Source organism: Monodon monoceros, unplaced genomic scaffold (genome assembly GCF_005190385.1).
Source record: "Monodon monoceros isolate NGI ecotype Baffin Bay Population unplaced genomic scaffold, NGI_Narwhal_1 Super_Scaffold_21, whole genome shotgun sequence".
Taxonomy (NCBI): Eukaryota; Metazoa; Chordata; class Mammalia; order Artiodactyla; family Monodontidae; genus Monodon; species Monodon monoceros.
The window spans coordinates 12,228,913-12,249,774 of NW_021703778.1; the positions used below are offsets into that span (position 1 = coordinate 12,228,913).

At 44.9% G+C, this 20,862-nt stretch overlaps 1 protein-coding gene across 1 annotated transcript in view; it reads left to right on the plus strand.

The window, feature by feature from the left end:
- The first annotated feature begins 746 nt into the window (after nucleotides 1-746).
- The window catches only part of CUNH10orf67 (chromosome unknown C10orf67 homolog), a 116,501-nt gene continuing 96,385 nt past the window's right edge, over nucleotides 747-20,862 (plus strand). The window contains 2 exon segments of the mRNA XM_029237056.1: nucleotides 747-913; nucleotides 1,033-1,389. Coding sequence (XP_029092889.1) covers nucleotides 747-913; nucleotides 1,033-1,389 — 524 coding nt within the window.

Sequence of the window (20,862 nt, forward strand, 5' to 3'; positions counted from 1 at the left end):
ACATATTTTTTTAAATACTCTTTTCATTATATAGTAAAATTTTCCTATGTAGACTTAGAAGTTAGATTTTGAAAATAACAACCACCGTAGAGTAAAAATAGCTCTTTTTCTCCTTTCTTCAACTTCCCGAAGGAAAAATGTACTACTGTTTTGATTTCTAAAATGTACTACTGTACATGTACACAGTCATGGAAGACTGTGTTGACACTGGTTATGAATTTTGTTTGGCATTTGGGACTTTTCATCTTTGTCTTTAAATATTAGAGTAGTGATAATGCTACAGTGATTTACAGTGATTTATTCTTTGTATTTTGAGCATCCAATACCAAACTAACTTCTTTTTACATAATTATTATGAGAGAGAAGAAAATATTTTGTTTTCCTGTAGACAACAGATTGAAATGCTTAGTTCTAAACTGAAATTACTTACTTCCAAAACCAGGCAATGACATATTGATGATATCAGAATAGCTGTTTGCTATCATTGTCAATGAGTGGTACATAATTTAAAATAAAGGATTAGCAACAGTTTCACTATAAGGAACTTATTATTGTAGAAGCAGTAAAAATGAATTCCACACAACACGGTATAGCTTAAAACGATGCGTTAGTTCTGACCTTTTATATTAAATAGGAATGTAAACCTGATTAATCTCAGCAAAAAAATTTTTTGTCCACGAACACCTACGTTTGTGGCCTACTGGCAGGTATAGGCAATTCATCAGGCTGCCTGCTTCCCTCTTATTATGGGATTGCTCTGAGAGCCCAAGGCTCATTATGCAAAGGGCATCGTTATTAGATGGGTGCACTATTTTTCATCCTCCCGGAAGATGACCTTTAGCATAGGGAGGAAGGTCAGGAAAGCGAGGGCCGTCGAGCTTCCATCTAATGTCGCGAGGAGAGGGGTGCTGACGTAGGAAAGCAGTTCAGGCATCCAGGCCCCCAAGTGCGCGGGCCTCGCAGGAGGCTGAGGTCAGAGCTTTAGCACAGGAGAAGGCGCGGAAGAGTTCGGGGCGTGGTTGGCTGCCACAGGGTTAGCTACAGGAGTCCAGCTCCCCTGGGGACATGTCAGCGGCGGCCTGGCCCGCGCGCACCGAGAACAGGAAGCCGTGAGCCAGGCGGGCAGTGGAAGCGGCAGCGGGTCAACTCCCGGACAGTCTCCAGGCCGCCCGTCGCGCCCGCGCCCCCAGGATTCCGGCGCTCTGCCGGTTCCCCGGGAGTCGCCATGGCAACGGACGCCGGGTCCTGGACTCGGCGGGAGGCGCCAGGCCCAGCTGCCACCACCGCGGCTTCGATGGAGAGCTGTGCCGACGCGCCTGAGACCGAGGAGTGCTGGAAGATCATCGAGAACCTCGAGTCCACTATTGAACAATTCCGGTTCAGCCCCAGGTGACCGGCGAGAGCTGCGGCGCCCTGGCCCGCCCTGCCTGCCCCTCCCTCAGGTCAACACGGCGCCCCGCGCTCCTTCCCGCGCTCCACCGCTCCCCGGGCTCCTGGCTCCAGGCCACAGGGCTGCTGTTTTGATTTCTAAAATGTACTACTGTACACTAAGCACGGACTCTGGAGCCAGACTGCCTGGGTTCGAATCCTAATGACACGCTACAGGGCCCAAGAGTTGGGCGAGTTAGCTAACTTCTCTGTGCCTCGTTATCTCAAAGGGGAAACAGCCGCGATGGTGATAGTGGCGCATAGTGCCTCCTTAATAGTTCATAGCGAACATCCAGTGAGTTAATCTGAGTAAGGTGTTTGGAAGAATGTCATATATATAGCGTACATAGTACCACAGAAGTGTTTGCCAATATAACTGTTACTGACCTTTTTCTATAGTTTTTCCATCTCATAATCCTTCTTTGCCCCCTCTGCTCCAGTTTTATTTGGATAATGTAGAGCTGATGTTTCTTGGGGGAAAAAAAAAAGGTACTTTTCTTGCTAAAAACCTTTTGAAATCCGTAAGTGGCCTGCACTAGGTTAGCTGCTGTGGAGGCCCTAAGACAAGGGCCTCGTGGTGCCCGGTGGGCTGGCTGAGAGGCAAGCCCCGCCCACTGAGGCCGCTCCCCAATGGGAAGAAGGGACCAAAGCCCAGTGGTGGGGACCGACGCAGTGAAATGGTGCGGCCAGACCAGCTGCCCCCGCTCAACTGTATTATGTGGGTGCGTTTGTTAAAAGGGATCAGAACCTGGCTGATTGGTAGTTGTGAAAATACATATTGGCAGCAGCGGATGGTAAGCTCGGTGGGCACAGTGTCTCACCTGTTCTAGTGGTTGACTGAGAGGAATGACTTCCTGCCCTGTGTTCTGCAGCATTCCGTGGTGGGGAGCTTCTCCAGCAAAACGCACTGGCGGTGCTCAGCGGCCAGACTGACAGTGCCAGGGCCTCGGTTAGTGCTTGTTGCGTGAACAAAGGAACCACTGATGCGCGTGTGAGTTTCTCTTCACCTGCGGTGCTGGGGGGTGGGGTGGGGTGGGAGATTGTGCTGGTTCTCAGGTGTCTGGTGTGAGCGGGAGAGGCTCAGTACTGACTGCAGTCCCGTAATGAGGGAAGAATCAGCCCATGAGGAAGCAGCAGTCCACAAACCAACATAAGCCCGTCCTTTGTGAAGTTTAGTTCTAGTCAGGAAACCAGCGATAGACAAGCAGACTCTATAATAAATAAGTTAAGTGGTGGTGAGTGCTAAGGGGGAAACAGAGCCGAAGAAATAGTGTGTGGAGTGGGGAAGGAGGTTGTAATTTTAGATACTGTGGTCAAGGAAGGCTTCTTGGAGATGACTTTGGGGGGAAGACCTGCAGGCTGGAGGGGGAACCCTCTCAGGGAACAAAGTGTTTCAGGCAAGACAGGAAGCAGAAGAGAGTGGGCGTGGGTGTCACCAGGAGGCTGGAGCAGTGGGGGGAGGAGAGAGCAGTGGAGATGAGGTCAGAGGTAAGGGGATGGTGCGGGATGGCCTGGGACCTAGATCCTTGTAAGGACTTCAGCATTGACCTTGAATGAGGTGGTCAGATGTGTTTTTTCAACACCGCCAAGCAATTCTCCAATTCTCAGCAGACACTGACTGGGTGTGTCCTGTAGTTTGCTTATTTATATATTTTTAATTGAAGTATAGTTGCTGTACAATATTATGTAAGTTACAGGTGTACAATATAGTGATTCACAATTTTTAAATGTTATACTCTTTTTACAGTTCTTATAAAATATTGGTTTTATTCCTCATGTTGTACATTATATCCTGTAGCTTACTTAATAGTTTGTACCTCTTAATCCCCTACGCCTGTGTTGCCCCTCCCTCTTTCCCTCTCCCTACTGGTAGCCACTATTTTGTTCTTGTGTCCTGTAGTTTAACTGGAGATAGTGTCAGATTCCATAGGTTAAGGGCTCAGTCCCACAAGACTGCCCCTGTCCTCCCTCTTCAGAGGCCAATTGCAAGTCCAGGTTGTCACCTGTGCTTCTGACAACCAGCTATAACTCAGAGGTCCCTCAAGTTCAGTTGATTTGCTATAGTGGCTCACAGGACTCAAGAATCCAGTTTACCTACTCGGTGACTGGTTTATTACAAAGAATATTAAAGGATATGAATGAAGAGCCAGAGGAAGAGATACATAGGGCGAGGTCTGGAAGGGTCTGGAGCACAAGAGCTTCTGTCCCCGTGGAGTTTGGGGTGCGCCACCCTCCTGGCACATGAGTTCATTCTTGTTCACCAACCTGGAAGCTCTCTGAACCCTGTAATTCAGGGATGTTTATGAAGGCTTCACTGCATGGGCAGAATTGATGGAATCATTGACTTTTTGTGATTGATTCAACCTCCAGCCCTCTCCAGAGGAATTGGGGGGTGGGATGGAAAGTTCTAACCCTCTCATCATGGTTGGTTCCCCTGGCAACCACCCCCATCCTTAGGGGCTTTTCAAAAGTCACCTCATTCACATAAAATCAGGTGTGGTTGAAAGGGGCTTCTCACGAATAGCCAAAGACACCCCGTTCACCTTTTTCCACTATTTCAGAAACTGAGGACAGAAGACCAAATATTATCAGTATAACAAAAGATTCTCTCATTGTGCTTGTCGCTTAGGAAATTCCAAGGGTTTGGGCTGCTGTGAGGCAGGAAGCACGGATGAAGACCAAAATATATATATGTTTATTATAAATCACACTGTCACAGATGGGAAGACATGAGGGGATTGGAGGAGAGGAATGACATAATCTGGTTTATCTTTCAACAAAATTACCCTGGCAATTGCTTTGATATTAGACTATAGTGAGGACAGGGGTAGAAACAGGGAAACCAGTTAAGGGACTAGGACAATATGCTTGGTGAAAAATGACCGTGGTGGTAGCAGGAGTTGGAGGTGGTGAGACTAGTCAGGTTCTAGATCTATGTTGAAGGTAGGACTGATAGGCACAGAGTGGGAGCTGGCTAACTGGAAGGATGGAGTTGCCATGAACTGGGATGGAGAAAACTAGGACACGAATAGCTTTGGGGGGAATATCATAAGCTTACTTTTGGACATAATATCTCAGATGTAACTCTTAGCCATCCATCTAGGCTGTTAAGTTGGTAGTTGGTTATGTGAGTCTTTAGAGAAGGAACAGTAATTTACCCTGTACTCTTCTGAGTTCTTGGCTGAGACAGCCCCGGTTATAAAAGATTAACAAGAGGAAAAACAAACAAGTTTATTAACATGCATGTCTCATGTATACCTAGGAGTTACCCAGGAAAAATGAGTAAAACTCCAAGATGGCCCAAGCCACCGCTTTAAATACCATCTTCAGCTGAATACAAAAGAAAGATGTAGGGTGCAGGGAGGCCAGTTATGGGAGGTTACCAAGAAGTCCAATAAAAAAGGGTAAGGTCTGTTATGCAGATTTAAAGGGGTGTCTTCTCCTTTAATAAGATTCTTTTGTGAGTTAGAGTCATCTTTCTGGTAGACACAATGGAGGCACAAATGGAGAGTTCCTTTATAAATGTAAATTTCTCTTACAAAGGGGTAACTTCTACTCTGTTTCCAGGGCTTCACCTGTGTCTGCAGTTCCTCAGAAATAATTAGCTCAAAATAATCCTTATGCTAAAGGGGCATATTTCGGGGTGCCATATTCTGCTACCTTTAAAGCCTAAAGTTCAGAAGAGAGGCCCAGGATGGCTGTACCATTGTGGGGGTAATTGGCACAAAGATGGATCTAGAGCTGGGAAACTTGGTCAGATCACCCAGGCAGTGAGTGAAAAGAAGTGTGTGAGCCTTGGGGCACATCAAAGTTGTGTGCTCTTTGAAGAGGAAAAAGGTGGAAGCAATATTTTCCTTAGTTAAAATTGAGCAGTACACCATAGTGAAAGTTTGGTGCACTTAATGCCACTTTCTTTGACTAATTCATTAATGAGCATTTGTTAGGATAGATTATTCTAGGATTTAGTGAGACGTGTCATTGCGTTCTATTAATAAGTACTCATGGATCTATTTTCTATAAGTTAACATGTTAATTTTGTATCTAATTTGTTTGAAAAAACCCCTGTAATTGCTATTTTTCCAAGACTGTATTTTATGCATAATAACTAAGCTATTATTCAGAAATCAAATTGTTAAACCTGTAAATAAGGACTGTGTAGGAACCACTTAGTTTGTTGTGATGTTGGTTTCCATTCTAGGCAGAGGGGTTGTTATCTAAAATTAGACACATTTGGAATTTGATGGGAAGCTGAAGAATGAACTTTCATGTTGCACTTAGATTCTGAATGAGCCAGAACTTTCTAAATTAGTCATTCAAAAAGTGATGACCAGTTAGGGATAGTAGAGCCATAGGCCTGTTCTCACCAGGGATGGAGAGTAAGAAGCTGTCACTTAGGCTTGTGGTTTTTTTGGTTTTTGTTGGCCATGCCACGTGGCTTGCGGGATCATAGTTCCCCAACCGGGGATTGAACCAGCACCCTCGGCAGTGAGAGCGTGGGATCCTAACCACTGGACCACCAGGGAATTCCCAGGCTTGTGATTTTTAGATTAACCTTCGCAACTTGAAGGTTCGTATTAGGGGACTTACTGTACTTACAATCTTTGAGCCTCAGCTTCCATATCTTCAGAACAAGAAAGGTAGATAACCTGAGAAGAAAGTGTGTGTGTATTAAGACGTATATCTTGACTAATCACATAGGACAAGTTAAGCGTTCAGTTGTTTTGTTTTTTTTGTTTTTGGCTGCGTTGGGTCTTTGCTGCTGCGTGAGGGCTTGCTCTAGCTGCGGCCAGCGGGGGCTACTCTTCGTTGCGGTGCCTGGGCTTCTCATTGCGGTGGCTTCTCTTGTTGCAGAGCATGGGCTTGAGGCATGCGGCTTCAGTAGTTGCAGCACACGGGCTCAGTAGTTGTGGCTCGCAGGCTTAGTTGCTCCGCAGCACGTGGGGGATCTTCTGGGACCAGGGCTCGAAACCATGTCCCCTGCATTGGCAGGCGGATTCTTAACCACTGCACCACCAGGGAAGTCCGCATTCAATTGTTAAAAAACAAAATTCAACCCAGTAGATTTGAAGATCTAATTGGTTTAATTAGATGCTTCATGAATTGGGCAGCATTCTGTCTAGCAATTAGAAGGGTGCTCCAAGGGGGTTGTACAAAATGGGAGGTTTCTATAGGAAAAAGAGCTATTAGTGAAAGAGAAGAAAGCATTGCTTTTAGGCTAGGGCTTATCTTTTTGGGGAAAGGGAAAGGCAGGGGTTTTATCATGCAGATTGCCTCTTCTTCCTCTGGGGGCGGAATGGAGAGCCCCCCACACCCCTGTGACAGATTATCTTCTTGGTGCTGACCAGAAAATTCCAGACTGGTTGATTAGGAGTACATTTCTGGGGAAGGTTGAAACTGCAATTAAGTCAAGTATTAAGTCTAGATTTGGTATCATGGGCTTTGGAACGAGTAATGCCATTTTGAGCCTGTGGTTTTCTCTTTAACACAGTAAGTAGGCACTAATATTATTTCTAGACACCCTGGAGGAGGTATCTATAAAATTCTTGAACCTGGTTTTAAAATATCATACTGTATTACTATAATATTATGGCATCAGACGGAATAGCTGAAAACATTATTCCAAGTTTCTAAATCATATCCTGAAGATATATGTATTTGGGGTGGGTTTTTTTTTTGCACCTCTATTTTTTTTTCTAGTTTGGCGATATAATTGTCATGTAACATTATATATTTATCATAAAACCTACTCACATTCATAATTTACCACCTACCACAGATCTTTTGCTTAAAGTGGGAAGAAAGGAAAACATATGTGGTCAAGCTTATTGAAAAATGCAGCTGAGTAGTAAAAAGGAGCCGCTTGGTGCTGGAAAGGGTAAAGGATTGCATTTCCAGGCTGGAAGGGTGAGTCACTGAATTCTGTTAAATGGGAGGCGTTGCAGAATATAAAGAAACAGGTTAAGTTTAGGTTGTTGTTTGTATTTATTGTATTGATGTAGCATGCAGAGTCCAAACAGGAGGCAGAAACCTCACCAGTATTTGAACAGGGAACAAACATTTCCCGTTTCTTATTAAATATTAAAGAGGATTTTTAACTAGTAAAAGGTGGTAAAGGTGATAAAAGACCCTAAGCAGCATTGTCGTAGCGAATGCAAATGCAGCTGTGACCCCAAGGGCAGAGGAGGCGTAAGCATAGAAGGGACTAAGGTTTAGCAGGCTCCCACCCCACCAAATGCTGAGATTAAGACCTCTTGGGAGAGGATGCGGCTGGTGGTAGAGACACCTGCCAGAGGGTGCTGCCCAGAGTGTTACGGAGTCCAAGTTCGCTCTGCTCGCCGTACCACAGGCAAGTAAATCGGGAGACAAGGTGTTGAGGCAAGGAACATGATTTTATTTGGAAAGCCGCAGACGGAAAAGATGGGAGACTAATATCTCCAAAAAAACCCATCTTATCGGGGTTTGGATGCCAGTTTCTTTGATGGAACAGAGAGGGGGAGGGGGTGAGGAAGTAAAGTTAAAAGGCCATAAGTCTTGCAAATATCTCCTGGAATGGCCAGCCTCAGGGAGGGGATGTGTTAATTTCTTCTTTCTTGCAGCCATTCACAAGTGGACAGGGTCAGGATGTTTCCCTGAACAAAGGCACTTTTGTTTAACATTCAGGCAGAGGGGCAGGGTTCCCCAAGGCAGGCCATTATGTATAGAGAGTATCCTTTTAGTGAACAAAAGCAACGGGAAGCAAAGGTTAAAATAAACAGATCCAACATGGAGTCTGATTTAGCTCTTCCTGGTAACAAGAGCTGGTCCATGTGTTACCAAGGTCCGGCTGCTCGCCGCTGGAAAGCCAATTGTCGAGAGACAAGGGTCGGTAGGAAAGGAAAGGTTGCTTTATTTCGGAGGCCCGCAACTGGAGGCGGGGAGGGCGGACGCCTGTTCAAAGGCCGACTCCCATCCAACTCCGACAATCAGGAAGCAAGAGCCTTTATAGACAGAGCAAGGCGGCTACCTGCAGAAACAGCGCAGTCAGCTCTGACAGTCATCTTGAAATTGGTCATCACTGGTCTGACCTGCGTCATCTCGATTGTTTTAGGTACAGTTAATCTTCAGTTCCAGGGTCGGTTTGTTTCCATTTCTTTGAGGCCAATTCTTGGAATTGTGGCAGCTTATGTCATGGCTACAGCCTGGTCCTCACGTAGTTAACTTCTTCCACCTGGTGAGGGTTTCAGTATCTATAAGACAGCTCACAGGATATGGCTCAGAATATTACCTATAGCCCTTAAGGGGGAACTAAAGGTCCTTGACTTTGCTTACTGACTAAACTATTATTTGGTCTCCTTTGACTGTTTTCCTCTGTTTCTGCATTTTCTCTCTTCTCTGATTAAACTTATTCTTTGGCTAAAGTTTTTCCACAGACAAAATGCAGCCTGAGGACATGGGGGGAAAGCACCATAGGGTCCTTCTCCGTTTCACATGGGCATGGCTTGTTGAGTGGCCAAGGAACTTGGTGAAAGATACAGGCAAGCCAAGGTTCTATACATAGCTGGGAGATCCATATCGTCATTCTTGAAGGTCCTGAGTCCTCAAAAGTCCTGTCTGATTTTGGGGGGTTGCTGTATTTTTCCATTAATCTTTGCTGTTGGACATGGAAATGCTGAGTTACTCCAGAGAAACTCCTGGGTTCCAGACATAGTTCTTGACTCCACTGTGTACCAACAACCTGTTTTCCTCTGATAATCCGAATTAATCATTTCAACCAGTAGAGTGCCCCCTTTCTCTGCCTTTGGTTTAGTGGTGTAAGGATCACACAGTGTGGCCAGGTACCAGTTCAATTCACTCTCATCTCATTCAGTGGAAACATTGTTGTGCTTCCTGGTAGAAGCATTCTCCCCTTGGGAACTAAGACCTCCAAGCCAGCAGATCATGAAGTTGCTGGGACAGGAAAGCAGTGATTTTAGGGGTGGATTATTCGGTGTAAGACTGAGAGGATCCTCTTCCCCTTTTACCCCTCAATTTCTGGACCTGTGGCTGTGGGAGAGATGGCGTCTTGTACTGATTCAAAGTGTAGAGGAAGAAAAGTAATTTTGTTGCAGGAAGGGGCACCCCTTCCAGGGCCCGAGGGTGGGCTCTTGTCTAACACTAAGAAATAAATTGTCTGAGGAGACACACGTGTTGGCAAAGCAAGAGACTTTATTGGGAAGGGGTGACTGGGTGGAGAGCAGCAGGGTGAGGGAACACAGGAGAGCTGCTCTGCCATGTGGCTTGCAGTATCGGGTTCTACGGTAATGGGGTTAGTTTCCGGGTTGTCTCTGGCCAGTCATTCTGACTCAGGGTCCTTCCTGGTGGTGCACTCATTGCTCAGCCAAGACGGATTCCAGCGAGAAGGATTCTGGGAGGTTGGTAGGACATATGGGCTTAGCATCTCCTCTCTCCTTTTGACCTTTCCCGAATTCTTCCGGGTGGTGGTAGCTTGTTAGTTCCACGTTCCTTACCAGGACCTCCTGTTGTCAAGAAACTCATGAAAGTGGCTACTATCTTGTCTGGCCAGGGTGGGCGGTTTCAGTCAGTGGTTCCCCTAATAATTTTCCTTCTACCCTTTCTATGTTATTGGCTGAGAGCACCCCCCGACCCCACCCTGTAAAAAAAGACAGATTAACTGGAGAAAAAAAAAATACCACCAACAGAAGTTTAATAACATGTATACCTCCTGTATTCAAGAGAGATACCCAGGAAAACTGAATAACTCCCTGAAATGGCCCATGCCACCACCTTAAATATCATCTCCAGCTAAACACAAAAGAAGATGTTGAGGGTGAGGATGGAGCCAGTTACGGGAGGTTCTGAGGAAAAGCACGGCAAACAAGGGGATGGTTGTTATGCAGCTTTAAGTCCATGTCCTTCTACATTGATAAGAGTTTCTAGAGATTTAGTCATTCTCTTCTTCCCGGTACAGCCAGGAAGACAAGCTTACAACAGAGATTTTCCTTACAAATGTAAATGTCTCTTACAAAAGGGTAACTTTTATTCTGTTTTCAGAGCTTCTCCTGTGTGTGTAGTTTCTTTTTTTTTAATATTTTACCATTTTATTTATTTAATAAATTTATTTATTTATTTATGGCTGCGTTGGGTCCTCGTTGCTGCGCACGGGCTTTCTCTAGTTGTGGTGAGCGGGGGCTACTCTTTGTTGCGGTGCCCGGGCTTCTCATTGCAGTGGCTTCTCTTGCTGCGGAGCACAGGCAGGCACGCAGGCTTCAGTAATTGTGGCACGTCGGCTCAGTAGTTGTGGCTCACGGGCTCTAGAGCGCAGGCTCAGTAGTTGTGGCAACACAGTAGTCCCGGACCAGGGCTAGAACCCATGTCCCCTGCATTGGCAGGAGGATTCTTAACAACTGCGACACCAGGGAAGTCCTGTAGTTTCTTTAAAATAACTAGCTCAAGATAATCCTTATGTCAAAGAGGCATATTTTGGGGTGGCAAATTCTGCTCCCCTTTGAAAGCATGTACTACATCCTATAAGACAGAACCACATCCTTTCGTGGATTTGTCTCTCAAATGCCATGACTGAGTCTTCAATAAGCCATTCTACCTTTCCACTAGGTCAGCTCTACTGGGTATGGGATATATGATAATACTGTTACCCCAAAACTGGGTTCACCTCTTGGTGGGTGTTGAGCCAAAAGACACAACCAAGCCAAAGATTGGGAGAAGGAATGATTTATTACTTGCAGCAAGTAAGGAGAACACCAGGGATCTTTCCCAAAGCAATGTCTCCCCAAACAGCAAGATTGGGGAAGTTTTAAGGTAAGGGTACATGCATATTCATGAAGGGATGTGGGTAGAGGAGAATTCAGCATAGAATTAGGGCAGAAGTTGACAGAGTCCAAGCTTTAGTTGATTGAAGTCAAGAGGGTCAACATCATCATTCCATCCTCCACCTGGCTGGAGGCCTTAGTTCCTGCAGAACTCAAAGATATATTATTATGTATGTCTCTTGAGGAGGAACTAGGACCCTGTTTTATCACTGACCTATTGTTTCTTTTTTTTTTTTTACATCTTTATTGGAGTATAATTGCTTTACAATGGTGTGTTAGTTTCTGCTATATAACAAAGTGAATCAGAATCTTTAGGATTCTCTATGTACAGTATCATGTCATCTGCAAAACAGTGACAGCTTTACTTCTTCTTTTCCGATTTGGATTCCTTTTATTTCCTTTTCTTCTCTGATTGCTGTGGCTAAAACTTCCAAAACTATGTTGAATAAGAGTGGTGAGAGTGGGCAACCTTATCTTGTTCCTGATCTTAGTGAAAATGTTTTCAGCTTTTCACCATTGAGGACGATGTTGGCTGTGGGTTTGTCGTATATGGCCTTTATTATGTTGAGGAAAGTTCCCTCTATGCCTACTTTCTGCAGGGTTTTTATTACAAATGGGTGTTGAATTTTGTCGAAAGCTTTCTCTGCATCTATTGAGATGATCATATGGTTTTTCTCCTTCAATTTGTTAATATGGTGTATCACGTTGATTGATTTGCGTACATTGAAGAATCCTTGCATTCCTGGAATAAACCCCACTTGATCATGGTGTATGATCCTTTTATTGTGCTGTTGGATTGTTTGCTAGTATTTCGTTGAGGATTTTTGCATCTATGTTCATCAGTGATATGGGCCTGTAGTTTTCTTTCTTTGTGACATCCTTGTCTGGTTTTGGTATCAGGGTGATGGTGGCCTCGTAGAATGAGTTTGGGAGTGTTCCTCCCTCTGCTATATTTTGGAAGAGTTTGAGAAGGATAGGTGTTAGCTCTTCTCTAATTGTTTGATAGCATTTGCCTGTGAAGCCATCTGGTCCTGCGCCATTGTTTGTTGGAAGATTTTTCATCACAGTCTCAATTTCAGTGCTTGTGATTGGTCTGTTTATATTTTCTATTTCTTCCTGGTTCAGGCTTGGAAGGTTGTACTTTTCTAAGAAATTGTCCATTTTATTGGCATATAGTTGCTTGTAGTAATCTCTCATGATCCTTTGTATTTCTGCAGTGTCAGTGGTTACTTCTTTTTTATTTCTAATTTTGTTGATTTGAGTCTTCTCCCTTTTTTTCTTATGGTTTATCAATTTTGTTTATCTTCTCAAAGAACCAGCTTTTAGTTTTATTGATCTTTGCTATCGTTTCCTTCATTTCTTTTTCATTTATTTCTGATCTGAGTTTTATGATTTCTTTTCTTCTGCTAACTTTGGGGCATTCTGTTCTTCTTTCTCTAATTGTTTTAGGTGCAAGGTTAGGTTGTTTATTCAAGATGTTTCCTGTTTCTTAAGGTAGTATTGTATTCTTATAAACTTCCCTCTTAGAACTGCTTTTGCTGCATCCCATAGGTTTTGGGTCGTCGTGTCTCCATTGTCATTTGTTTCTAGGTATTTTTTAATTTCCTCTTTGATTTCTTCAGTGATCACTTCGTTATTAAGTAGTGTATTGTTTAGCCTCCATGTGTTTGTAGTTTTTACAGATCTCTTCCTGTAATTGATATCTAGTCTCATAGCACTGTGGTTGGAAACGATACTTGATACTATTTCAATTTTCTTAAATTTACCAAGGCTTGATTTGTGACCCAAGATATGATCTATCCTGGAGAATGTTCCATGAGCACTTGAGAAAAATGTGTATTCTGTTGTTTTTGGATGGAGTGTCCTATAAATATCAATTAAGTCCATCTTGTTTAATGTATCATTTAAAGCTTGTGTTTCCTTATTTATTTTCATTTTGGATGATCTGTCCATTGGTGAAAGTGGGGTGTTAAAGTCCCCTACTATGAATGTGTTACTGTCGATTTCTCCTTTTATGGCTGTTAGTATTTGCCTTATGTATTGAGGTGCTCCTATGTTGGGTGCATAAATATTTACAATTGTTATATCTTCTTCTTGGATCGATTCCTTGATCATTATGTAGTATCCTTCTTTGTCTCTTCTAATAGTCTTTATTTTAAAGTCTATTTTGTCTGATATGAGAATTGCTACTCCAGCTTTCTTTTGGTTTCCATTTGCATGGAATATCTTTTTCCATCCCCTTACTTTCAGTCTGTATGTGTCTCTAGGTCTGAAATGGGTCTCTTGTAGACAGCATATATATGAGTCTTGTTTTTGTATCCATTCAGCCAATCTGTGTCTTTTGGTGGGAGCATTTAGTCCATTTACATTTAAGGTAATTATTGATATGTATGTTCCTATTCCCATTTTCTTAATTGTTTTGGGTTCGTTATTGTAGGTCTTTTCCTTCTCTTTGTGTTTCTTGCCTAGAGAAGTTCCTTTAGCATTTGTTGTAAAGCTGGTTTGGTGGTGCTGAACTCTCTCAGCTTTTGCTTGTCAGTAAAGGTTTTAATTTCTCCATCAATTCTGAATGAGATCCTTGCTGGGTAGAGTAATCTTGGTTGCAGGTTTTTCTCCTTCATCACTTTAAATATGTCCTGCCACTCCCTTCTGGCTTGCAGAGTTTCTGCTGAAAGATCAGCTGTTAACCTTATGGGGATTCCCTTGTGTGTTATTTGTTGTTTTTCCCTTGCTGCTTTTAATATGCTTTCTTTGTATTTAATTTTTGACAGTTTGATTAATATGTGTCTTGGCGTATTTCTCCTTGGATTTATCCTGCATGGGACTCTCTGTGCTTCCTGGACTTGATTAACTATTTCCTTTCCCATATTAGGGAAGTTTTCAGCTATAATCTCTTCAAATATTTTCTCAGTCCCTTTCTTTTTCTCTTCTTCTTCTGGAACCCCTATAATTCGAATGTTGGTGCGTTTAATGTTGTCCCAGAGGTCTCTGAGACTATCCTCAGTTCTTTTCATTCTTTTTTCTTTATTCTGCTCTGCAGTAGTTATTTCCACTATTTTATCTTCCAGGTCACTTATCCGTTCTTCTGCCTCAGTTATTCTGCTATTGATCCCATCTAGAGTATTTTTAATTTCATTTATTGTGTTGTTCATCGTTGCTTATTTCATCTTTCATTCTTCTAGGTCCTTGTTAAATATTTCTTGCATTTTGTCTATTCTATTTCCAAGATTTTGGATCATCTTTACTATCATTCTGAATTCTTTTTCAGGTAGATTGCCTATTTCCTCTTCATTTGTTAGGTCTGGTGGGGTTTTATCTTGCTCCTTCATCTGCTGTGTGTTTTTCTGTCTTCTCATTTTGCTTATCTTACTGTGTTTGGGGTCTCCTTTTTGCAGGCTGCAGTTCGTAGTTCCCGTTGTTTTTGGTGTCTGTCCCCAGTGGCTAAAGTTGGTTCAGTGGGTTGTGTAGGCTTCCTTGTGGAGGGGACTAGTGCCTGTGTTCTGGTGGATGAGGCTGGATCTTGTCTTTCTGGTGGGCAGGTCCATGTCTGGTGGTGTGTTTTGGGGTGCCTGTGGACTTACTATGATTTTAGGCAGCCTCTCTGCTAATGGGTGGGGTTGTGTTCCTGCCTTGCTAGTTGTTTGGCATAGGGTGTCCAGCACTGTAGCTTGCTGGTCATTGAGTGAAGCTGGGTGCTGGTGTTGAGATGGAGATATCTGGGAGATTTTCGCCGTTTGATATTATGTGGAGCTGGGAGGTCTCTTGTGGACCAGTGTCCTGAAGTTGGCTCTCCCACCTCAGAGGCACAGCACTGACTCCTGGCTGCAGCACCAAGATCCTTTCATCCACACGGCTCAGAATAAAAGGGAGAAAGAGAAGAAAGGAAGAAAGGAAGAAAGGAAGAAAGAAAGAAGATGGGGAGGGAGGGAGGAAGGAAGGAAAGGAGGAAGGGAGGGAGAAAGAAAGAAAGAAAGAAAGAAAGAAAGAAAGAAAGAAAGAAAGAGGAGGGGGAGGGAGGGAGGGAGGAAGGAGGAAGGAAGGAAAGGAGGAAGGGAGGGAGGGAGGAGGGAAGGAAGGAAAGAAAGAAGCTAAAGTAAAATAAAGTTATTAAAATAAAAAGTAATTATTAAGAAAAAAAATTTTTTTAAGGAAAAAAAAAACGGACGGATAGAACCCTAGGACAAATGGTGTAAACAAAGCTATACAGACAAAATCTCACACAGAAGCATACACATACACACTCACAAAAAGAGGAAAAGGGGGAAAAAATCATAAATCTTGCTCTCAAAGTCCACCTCCTCAATTTGGGATGATTCGTTGTCTATTCATGTATTCCACAGATGCAGGGTATATCAAGTTGATTGTGGAGCTTTAATCCGCTGCTCCTGAGGCTGCTGGGAGAGATTTCCCTTTCTCTTCTTTGTTCTCACATCTCCCGGGGCTCAGCTTTGGATTGGGCCCCGCCTCTGCGTGTAGGTCGCGGAGGGCGTCTTTTCTTCGCTCAGGCAGGACGGGGTTAAAGGAGCCGCTGATTGGGGGCTCTGGCTCACTCAGGCCGGGGGGGGGGGGGGGGGGGGGGCACGCGGTGGGGGGCGGGCCTGCGGCGGCAGAGGCCGGCGTGACGTTGCACCAGCCTGTGGTGCGCCTTGCGTTCTAATGGGTGAGTTGTCCCTGGATCCAGGGACCCAGGCAGTGGCGGGTGCAGCCCCCCAGAAGGGGGGTGTGGATAGTGACCTGTGCTCGCACACAGGCTTCTTGGTGGCGGCAGCAGCAGCCTTAGCGTCTCCTGCCCGTCTCTGGGGTTCGCGCTTTTAGCCGTGGCTCGCGCCTGTCTCTGGAGCTCCTTTAAGCAGCGCTCTTAATCCCCTCTCCTCGCGCACCAGGAAACAAAGAGGGAAGAAAAAGTCTCTTGCCTCTTCGGCAGCTCCAGACTTTTCCCCGGACTCCCTCCCGGCTAGCCGTGGCGTACCAGCCCCTTCAGGCTGTGTTCCCGCCGCCAAGCCCAGTCCTCTCCCGGCGCTTCGACTGAAGCCCGAGCCTCAGCTCGCAGCCCCGCCCGCCGTGGCGGGTGAGCAGACAAGCCTCTCAGCCTGGTGAGTGCCGGTCGGCACCGATCCTCTGTGCGGGAATCTCCCCGCTTTGCCCTCCGCACCCCTGTTGCTGCGCTCTCCTCCGCGGCTCCGTAGCTTCCCCCCTCCGCCACCCGCAGTCTCCGCCCGCGAAGGGGCTTCCTAGTGTGTGGAAACTTTTCCTCCTTCACAGCTCCCTCCCACTGGTGCAGGTCCCGTCCCTATCCTTTTGTCTCTGTTTATTCTTTTTTCTTTTGCCCTACCCAGGTACGTGGGGAGTTTGCCTTTTGGGAGGTCTGAGGTCTTCTGCCAGCGTTCAGTAGGTGTTCTGTAGGAGTTGTTCCACGTGTAGATGTATTTCTGGTGTATCTGTGGGGAGGAAGGTGATCTCCGCGTCTTAATCTTTCGCCATCTTCCCTACGATCCTGACCTATTGTTTCTTGACTGCATTTCCTTTGTTCTTGCATTTCCCTCACTTCCGGTAAGGTCATTAACTATGGAGACCTGTTCAAGGGAAAGCATTGTGGCCAGGCTTAGATGACAAAATGGCTTAGGCCAAAAAAGCCTTCTCTTATGTCACGAAAGCCATGCCTGGCTCTCTTTCTTCATGAACCCTCCTGCCTTATCTGCTTATAAGACCAGTCAGTTCCATGGGCATGAGTCCGTTGCTGTACTTCGTTTGCTGTGAAATAGAGTACCTTGATTAGAAGTGATGCCATGCCCAATGTCATGATGGTGGGTAAGGCCTTCTGTGAATCAATGGATGGTGGTTCTGATCTCAGGTGGCTTCGGCCTGCAGTGGCATGAAGCAGGATTTTGGTTCCCCGCCGAAGATTGAAGTCAGGCCTCTGAAGTGAGAGCCCCAAATCCTAGCCCCTAGACCACCAGGGAACAGTGGCCAGTGACAAGGCCCTGGCTTGTACGGCTTTGCAGAAAGTGAATTTCCACAAAGAAATGGGAAGTAGTGAAACAAAGTGTTTATTAGGAGGAAAAAGAGTACGTGTGGATAGACACATAGGCGGCCTCAGAGAGAGAGAGTCGTGCCCTCGTGGCAGTTTGAATCACTTATGGGGCATTTCTTCCGGGTTTCCTTTGGCCAATCAACTTGCTTTGCGTGGTTCTGAGTCCGTATTTGTTTTATCTCAGGGTCCTCCCCTGTGTGCACGCATCTCTTAGCCAAGATGGATTCTAGTGAAGAGGCCTGTGGGTAGGTTGACGTCACTCCCTTTTGACCTCCAAGGAGCCTTTCTCCTCTTGTATAGTCGGGAGGGTCTCCTTGACCTCAAGAATGAGAAATATATGGCCTCTTATCTGGGCAGGGCTCAGTTCCTCCTCGTCAACTTGGAGTATCTGTCCACAGAGGACAAACCCCAGCTGCCCAGCCTGGGGCCCATCTGTCTCCTCCCTCAGTTCTGGTAGATGGCGTCATGGTCAGCAAATGCAAATCCATATCCAGTATATGTCTATCCCAATGAGGATGATGGGAGAGGTTCAGTGTTATCAACCTGCCACCAGGCGGCTGGCTATCCTCACTAGTAAGTATGGCCATATTAGGGGCTCTCTACGTGGGCTGATAGGCCCTCAGGGCTTGCAGCAGTCAGGCCAGCCTTGGTAAGGAAAAGTCCATTTTTTTGAACTCCATCCCTGCCACCATGGCCATTTTGTTGAAGGGCGATTGAGTGAGAACTGGGGTGGCTGTGGAAACTGACTGATATCCACAGGGTGTGTCTTGTTGCCTACCTGATTACTGAGCACTTTTTCTGCAGTGGATCATATGTGAGCATTCACATGGGGCACAACATTTTTACAGCCCGTACCCATTCTTAAAGCCTCATCCATGGTACTCTCCCTTAGACTTGCTTGTCACCAGTCTCTCAATCTTGTTCCTTCCAAGTTCCTGACCATCCAGTTAAGCCTTTAGCAACTACCCATAAATTAATACAGACATGTGGTTCTGGCCATTTCTCATCCAGAAAAGTAGTAAACTAAATGTACTACTTCAGGTTCTGTTCAGTGGGAGGATTTTTCTTCATGACTATTCTTCAGGGTCACCTCCAAGTGAGGCTGTAAGACGGCAGGTATCCACCTTCTGGTGGCAGCTCCATCGTTAACCAGGCTTGAGTTTTTTCTTCCTCAGCTCATCATCCACAACTTCCCATGAGGCCATAGCTGTGGATTGAGGGGGAAGAGGCACAGGGCCACTTACTCCTATAAATTGCTTTCCTTCTGCCTGAGTCTGGTGTCTTATACGCCACTCCCACCTGATGAGAGATTGAAGCTGCACTTGCCCAACTTCATGGTTTGGCGGTTCAGGTAAAACCCAGCTTGTCCTGGGAAACCCAGGCCATAAGTTCACCTGGTGACTCATGGTTAGGCATTCAGTCTCTTCCAAGGCTCAGAAGCAAGCCAGAGGCTCTTTTCTCAGAAGGATGATAGTCGTCTACACAAGACGGCATAAGATTTACTTCAAAGTCCTAGAGGCCTATGCTGCGATTTTGTGATGGGTGCTTGCCAAAGGGTCAACCAGATCATACCTGGTTGTTCCAGACACTCTTGAGAGTCCCACTGTATCTGCTGGTTCGTGCCATCCAAGTGGAAGAGCAGCTTGCACTGCAATCTAGATTTCTCTTACTCTAGGTTCCAATAAAAGTAGGCTCCTTACTTGTGACTTGGAAAACGGGTTGAAGTAGCACACACAAATGTGGTATACGTTGCTTCCAAATTCACATTTCATTGTTTGTTAAGGCCTAAAATACTGACAGTTCTTACTGGGTGAAATTGGTAAAATTTGAGCTTGCTTGAAGGATGCACATGACTTTTAAAAAATAGTTTATTTTGAAATAATTTCAAATCTACAGAAAAGTTGTCAGAACAGAGCTAAGAACTCCCACATCCCCTTCACCTATAGATTCTTCAATTCTTAACATTTTACCATATTTGTTTTCTCTCTCCTCTTCCTCCTCTCCCCCTGTACACATTCACACACACATACAAACACTCAGACATTCATTATTATCAGTCTTTTTAGAAGCTTTTGAGAGCAAGCTATCCCTTTTAGGAAAAACACACTTGAATGCTTAGGAGTGATGGGAACCCATCACTCCTAAGCATTCAAGTGTGTTTTTCCTAAAAGGGATACTTTCCTACATGACCAACACAGCTCTCAAATCAGCAGATTGACATTGCACAGCCCTATAACAAGCCCCTTTCAAGCTGTGCCAAGTGTACCAGCTTTGACTCTTTCTTTCCTTTCTGGTCCAGGATCCTATCTAGGAGTGTGTGTTGTCTTTAGCTATCCTGTCCCCTCAGACATATTCAGCAGGAAGAGTTCCTCAGCCTCTCCCTGTTGTTCATGTCCTTGACACTTTTTCAAAAAGTACAGACATTCTGTAGCATGACCAGCTCTACCTGGGTCCATCTACTGTTTCCTTATAACCAGACTCAGGTCATACATTCTTGGCAGGAATGCTGGAGAAATGGAGTCTTAACCACTGGACCGCCAGGGAAGTCCTAGTAGTCCTGTTCTTAATTTTTCAACAAAGTATCCTTTTCCTAATCAAACACTTCCACTGACCAGCCTTAGCCTTTAAGCTAGGCTCAGCCCTAGCTGCGATTGATAACTCCCACCTTAGTCAGTCACCTCTATGGTGGTTGCCAAATGGTGATTCTGTTTTCATCATTCTTTTCTAATACATTTACTAGAGCTTCCCATTCTCATTTATCTGTTTATTCATTCATTTACGTCAGTGTGGACTGCCGGACTCATATTTCATTAAATAGGTTGTAAGCTGATACTTTAATCATTTATTTATTTATTTAAATTATTTATTTTTGGCTGCATTGGGTCTTCATTGCTGTGCGCAGGCATTCTCTAGTTGCGGCGAGTGGTGGCTACTCTTCGTTGCGGTGTGCGGGCTTCTCATTGTGGTGGCTTCTCTTGTTGCAGAGCACGGGCTCTAGGCGTGTGGGCTTCCGTAGCTGTGGTTTGCGGGCTCTAGAGCGCAGGCTCAGTAGTTGTGGCACATGGGCTTAGTTGCTTCAAGGCATGTGGGATCTTCCCGGACCAGGGCTCGAACCCATGTCCCCTGCATTGGCAGGCAGATTCCTAACCACTGCACCACCAGCTAATTCCCTCATCATTTATTTTGATGCTCAAATTGTCCCAGATATGGCCAGTGGGAATCTCTTCAATCTAGTTTCTGTGTCATTCTCAGGTGTCCCCATCGTTTTTTGAGTATTTCCTCACTTTCTGGAATAGCAAGATGTTCCAGGCTCATTTTCTACTTTTGTTATCCCAGCTTTGGAACCAGCCATTTTTCCAAGAAGCCCTGGTTCCTTTTAGTGCAGAATGGTATTTAAAAACCAACATCTGAGTGTTCAGTGTGTTCATTGTTACTGGGGTGTCATTGCTTCTAGGCTCTCATATTGGACAGAACTAGAAACGAAGGTATATAAATATATGTACATATGTATGATATATGCACACATTCATATGCACATATATGTACCTATAACTGTTTATCTATCTACGTACATAATTATAAAACCATGCCCTCATG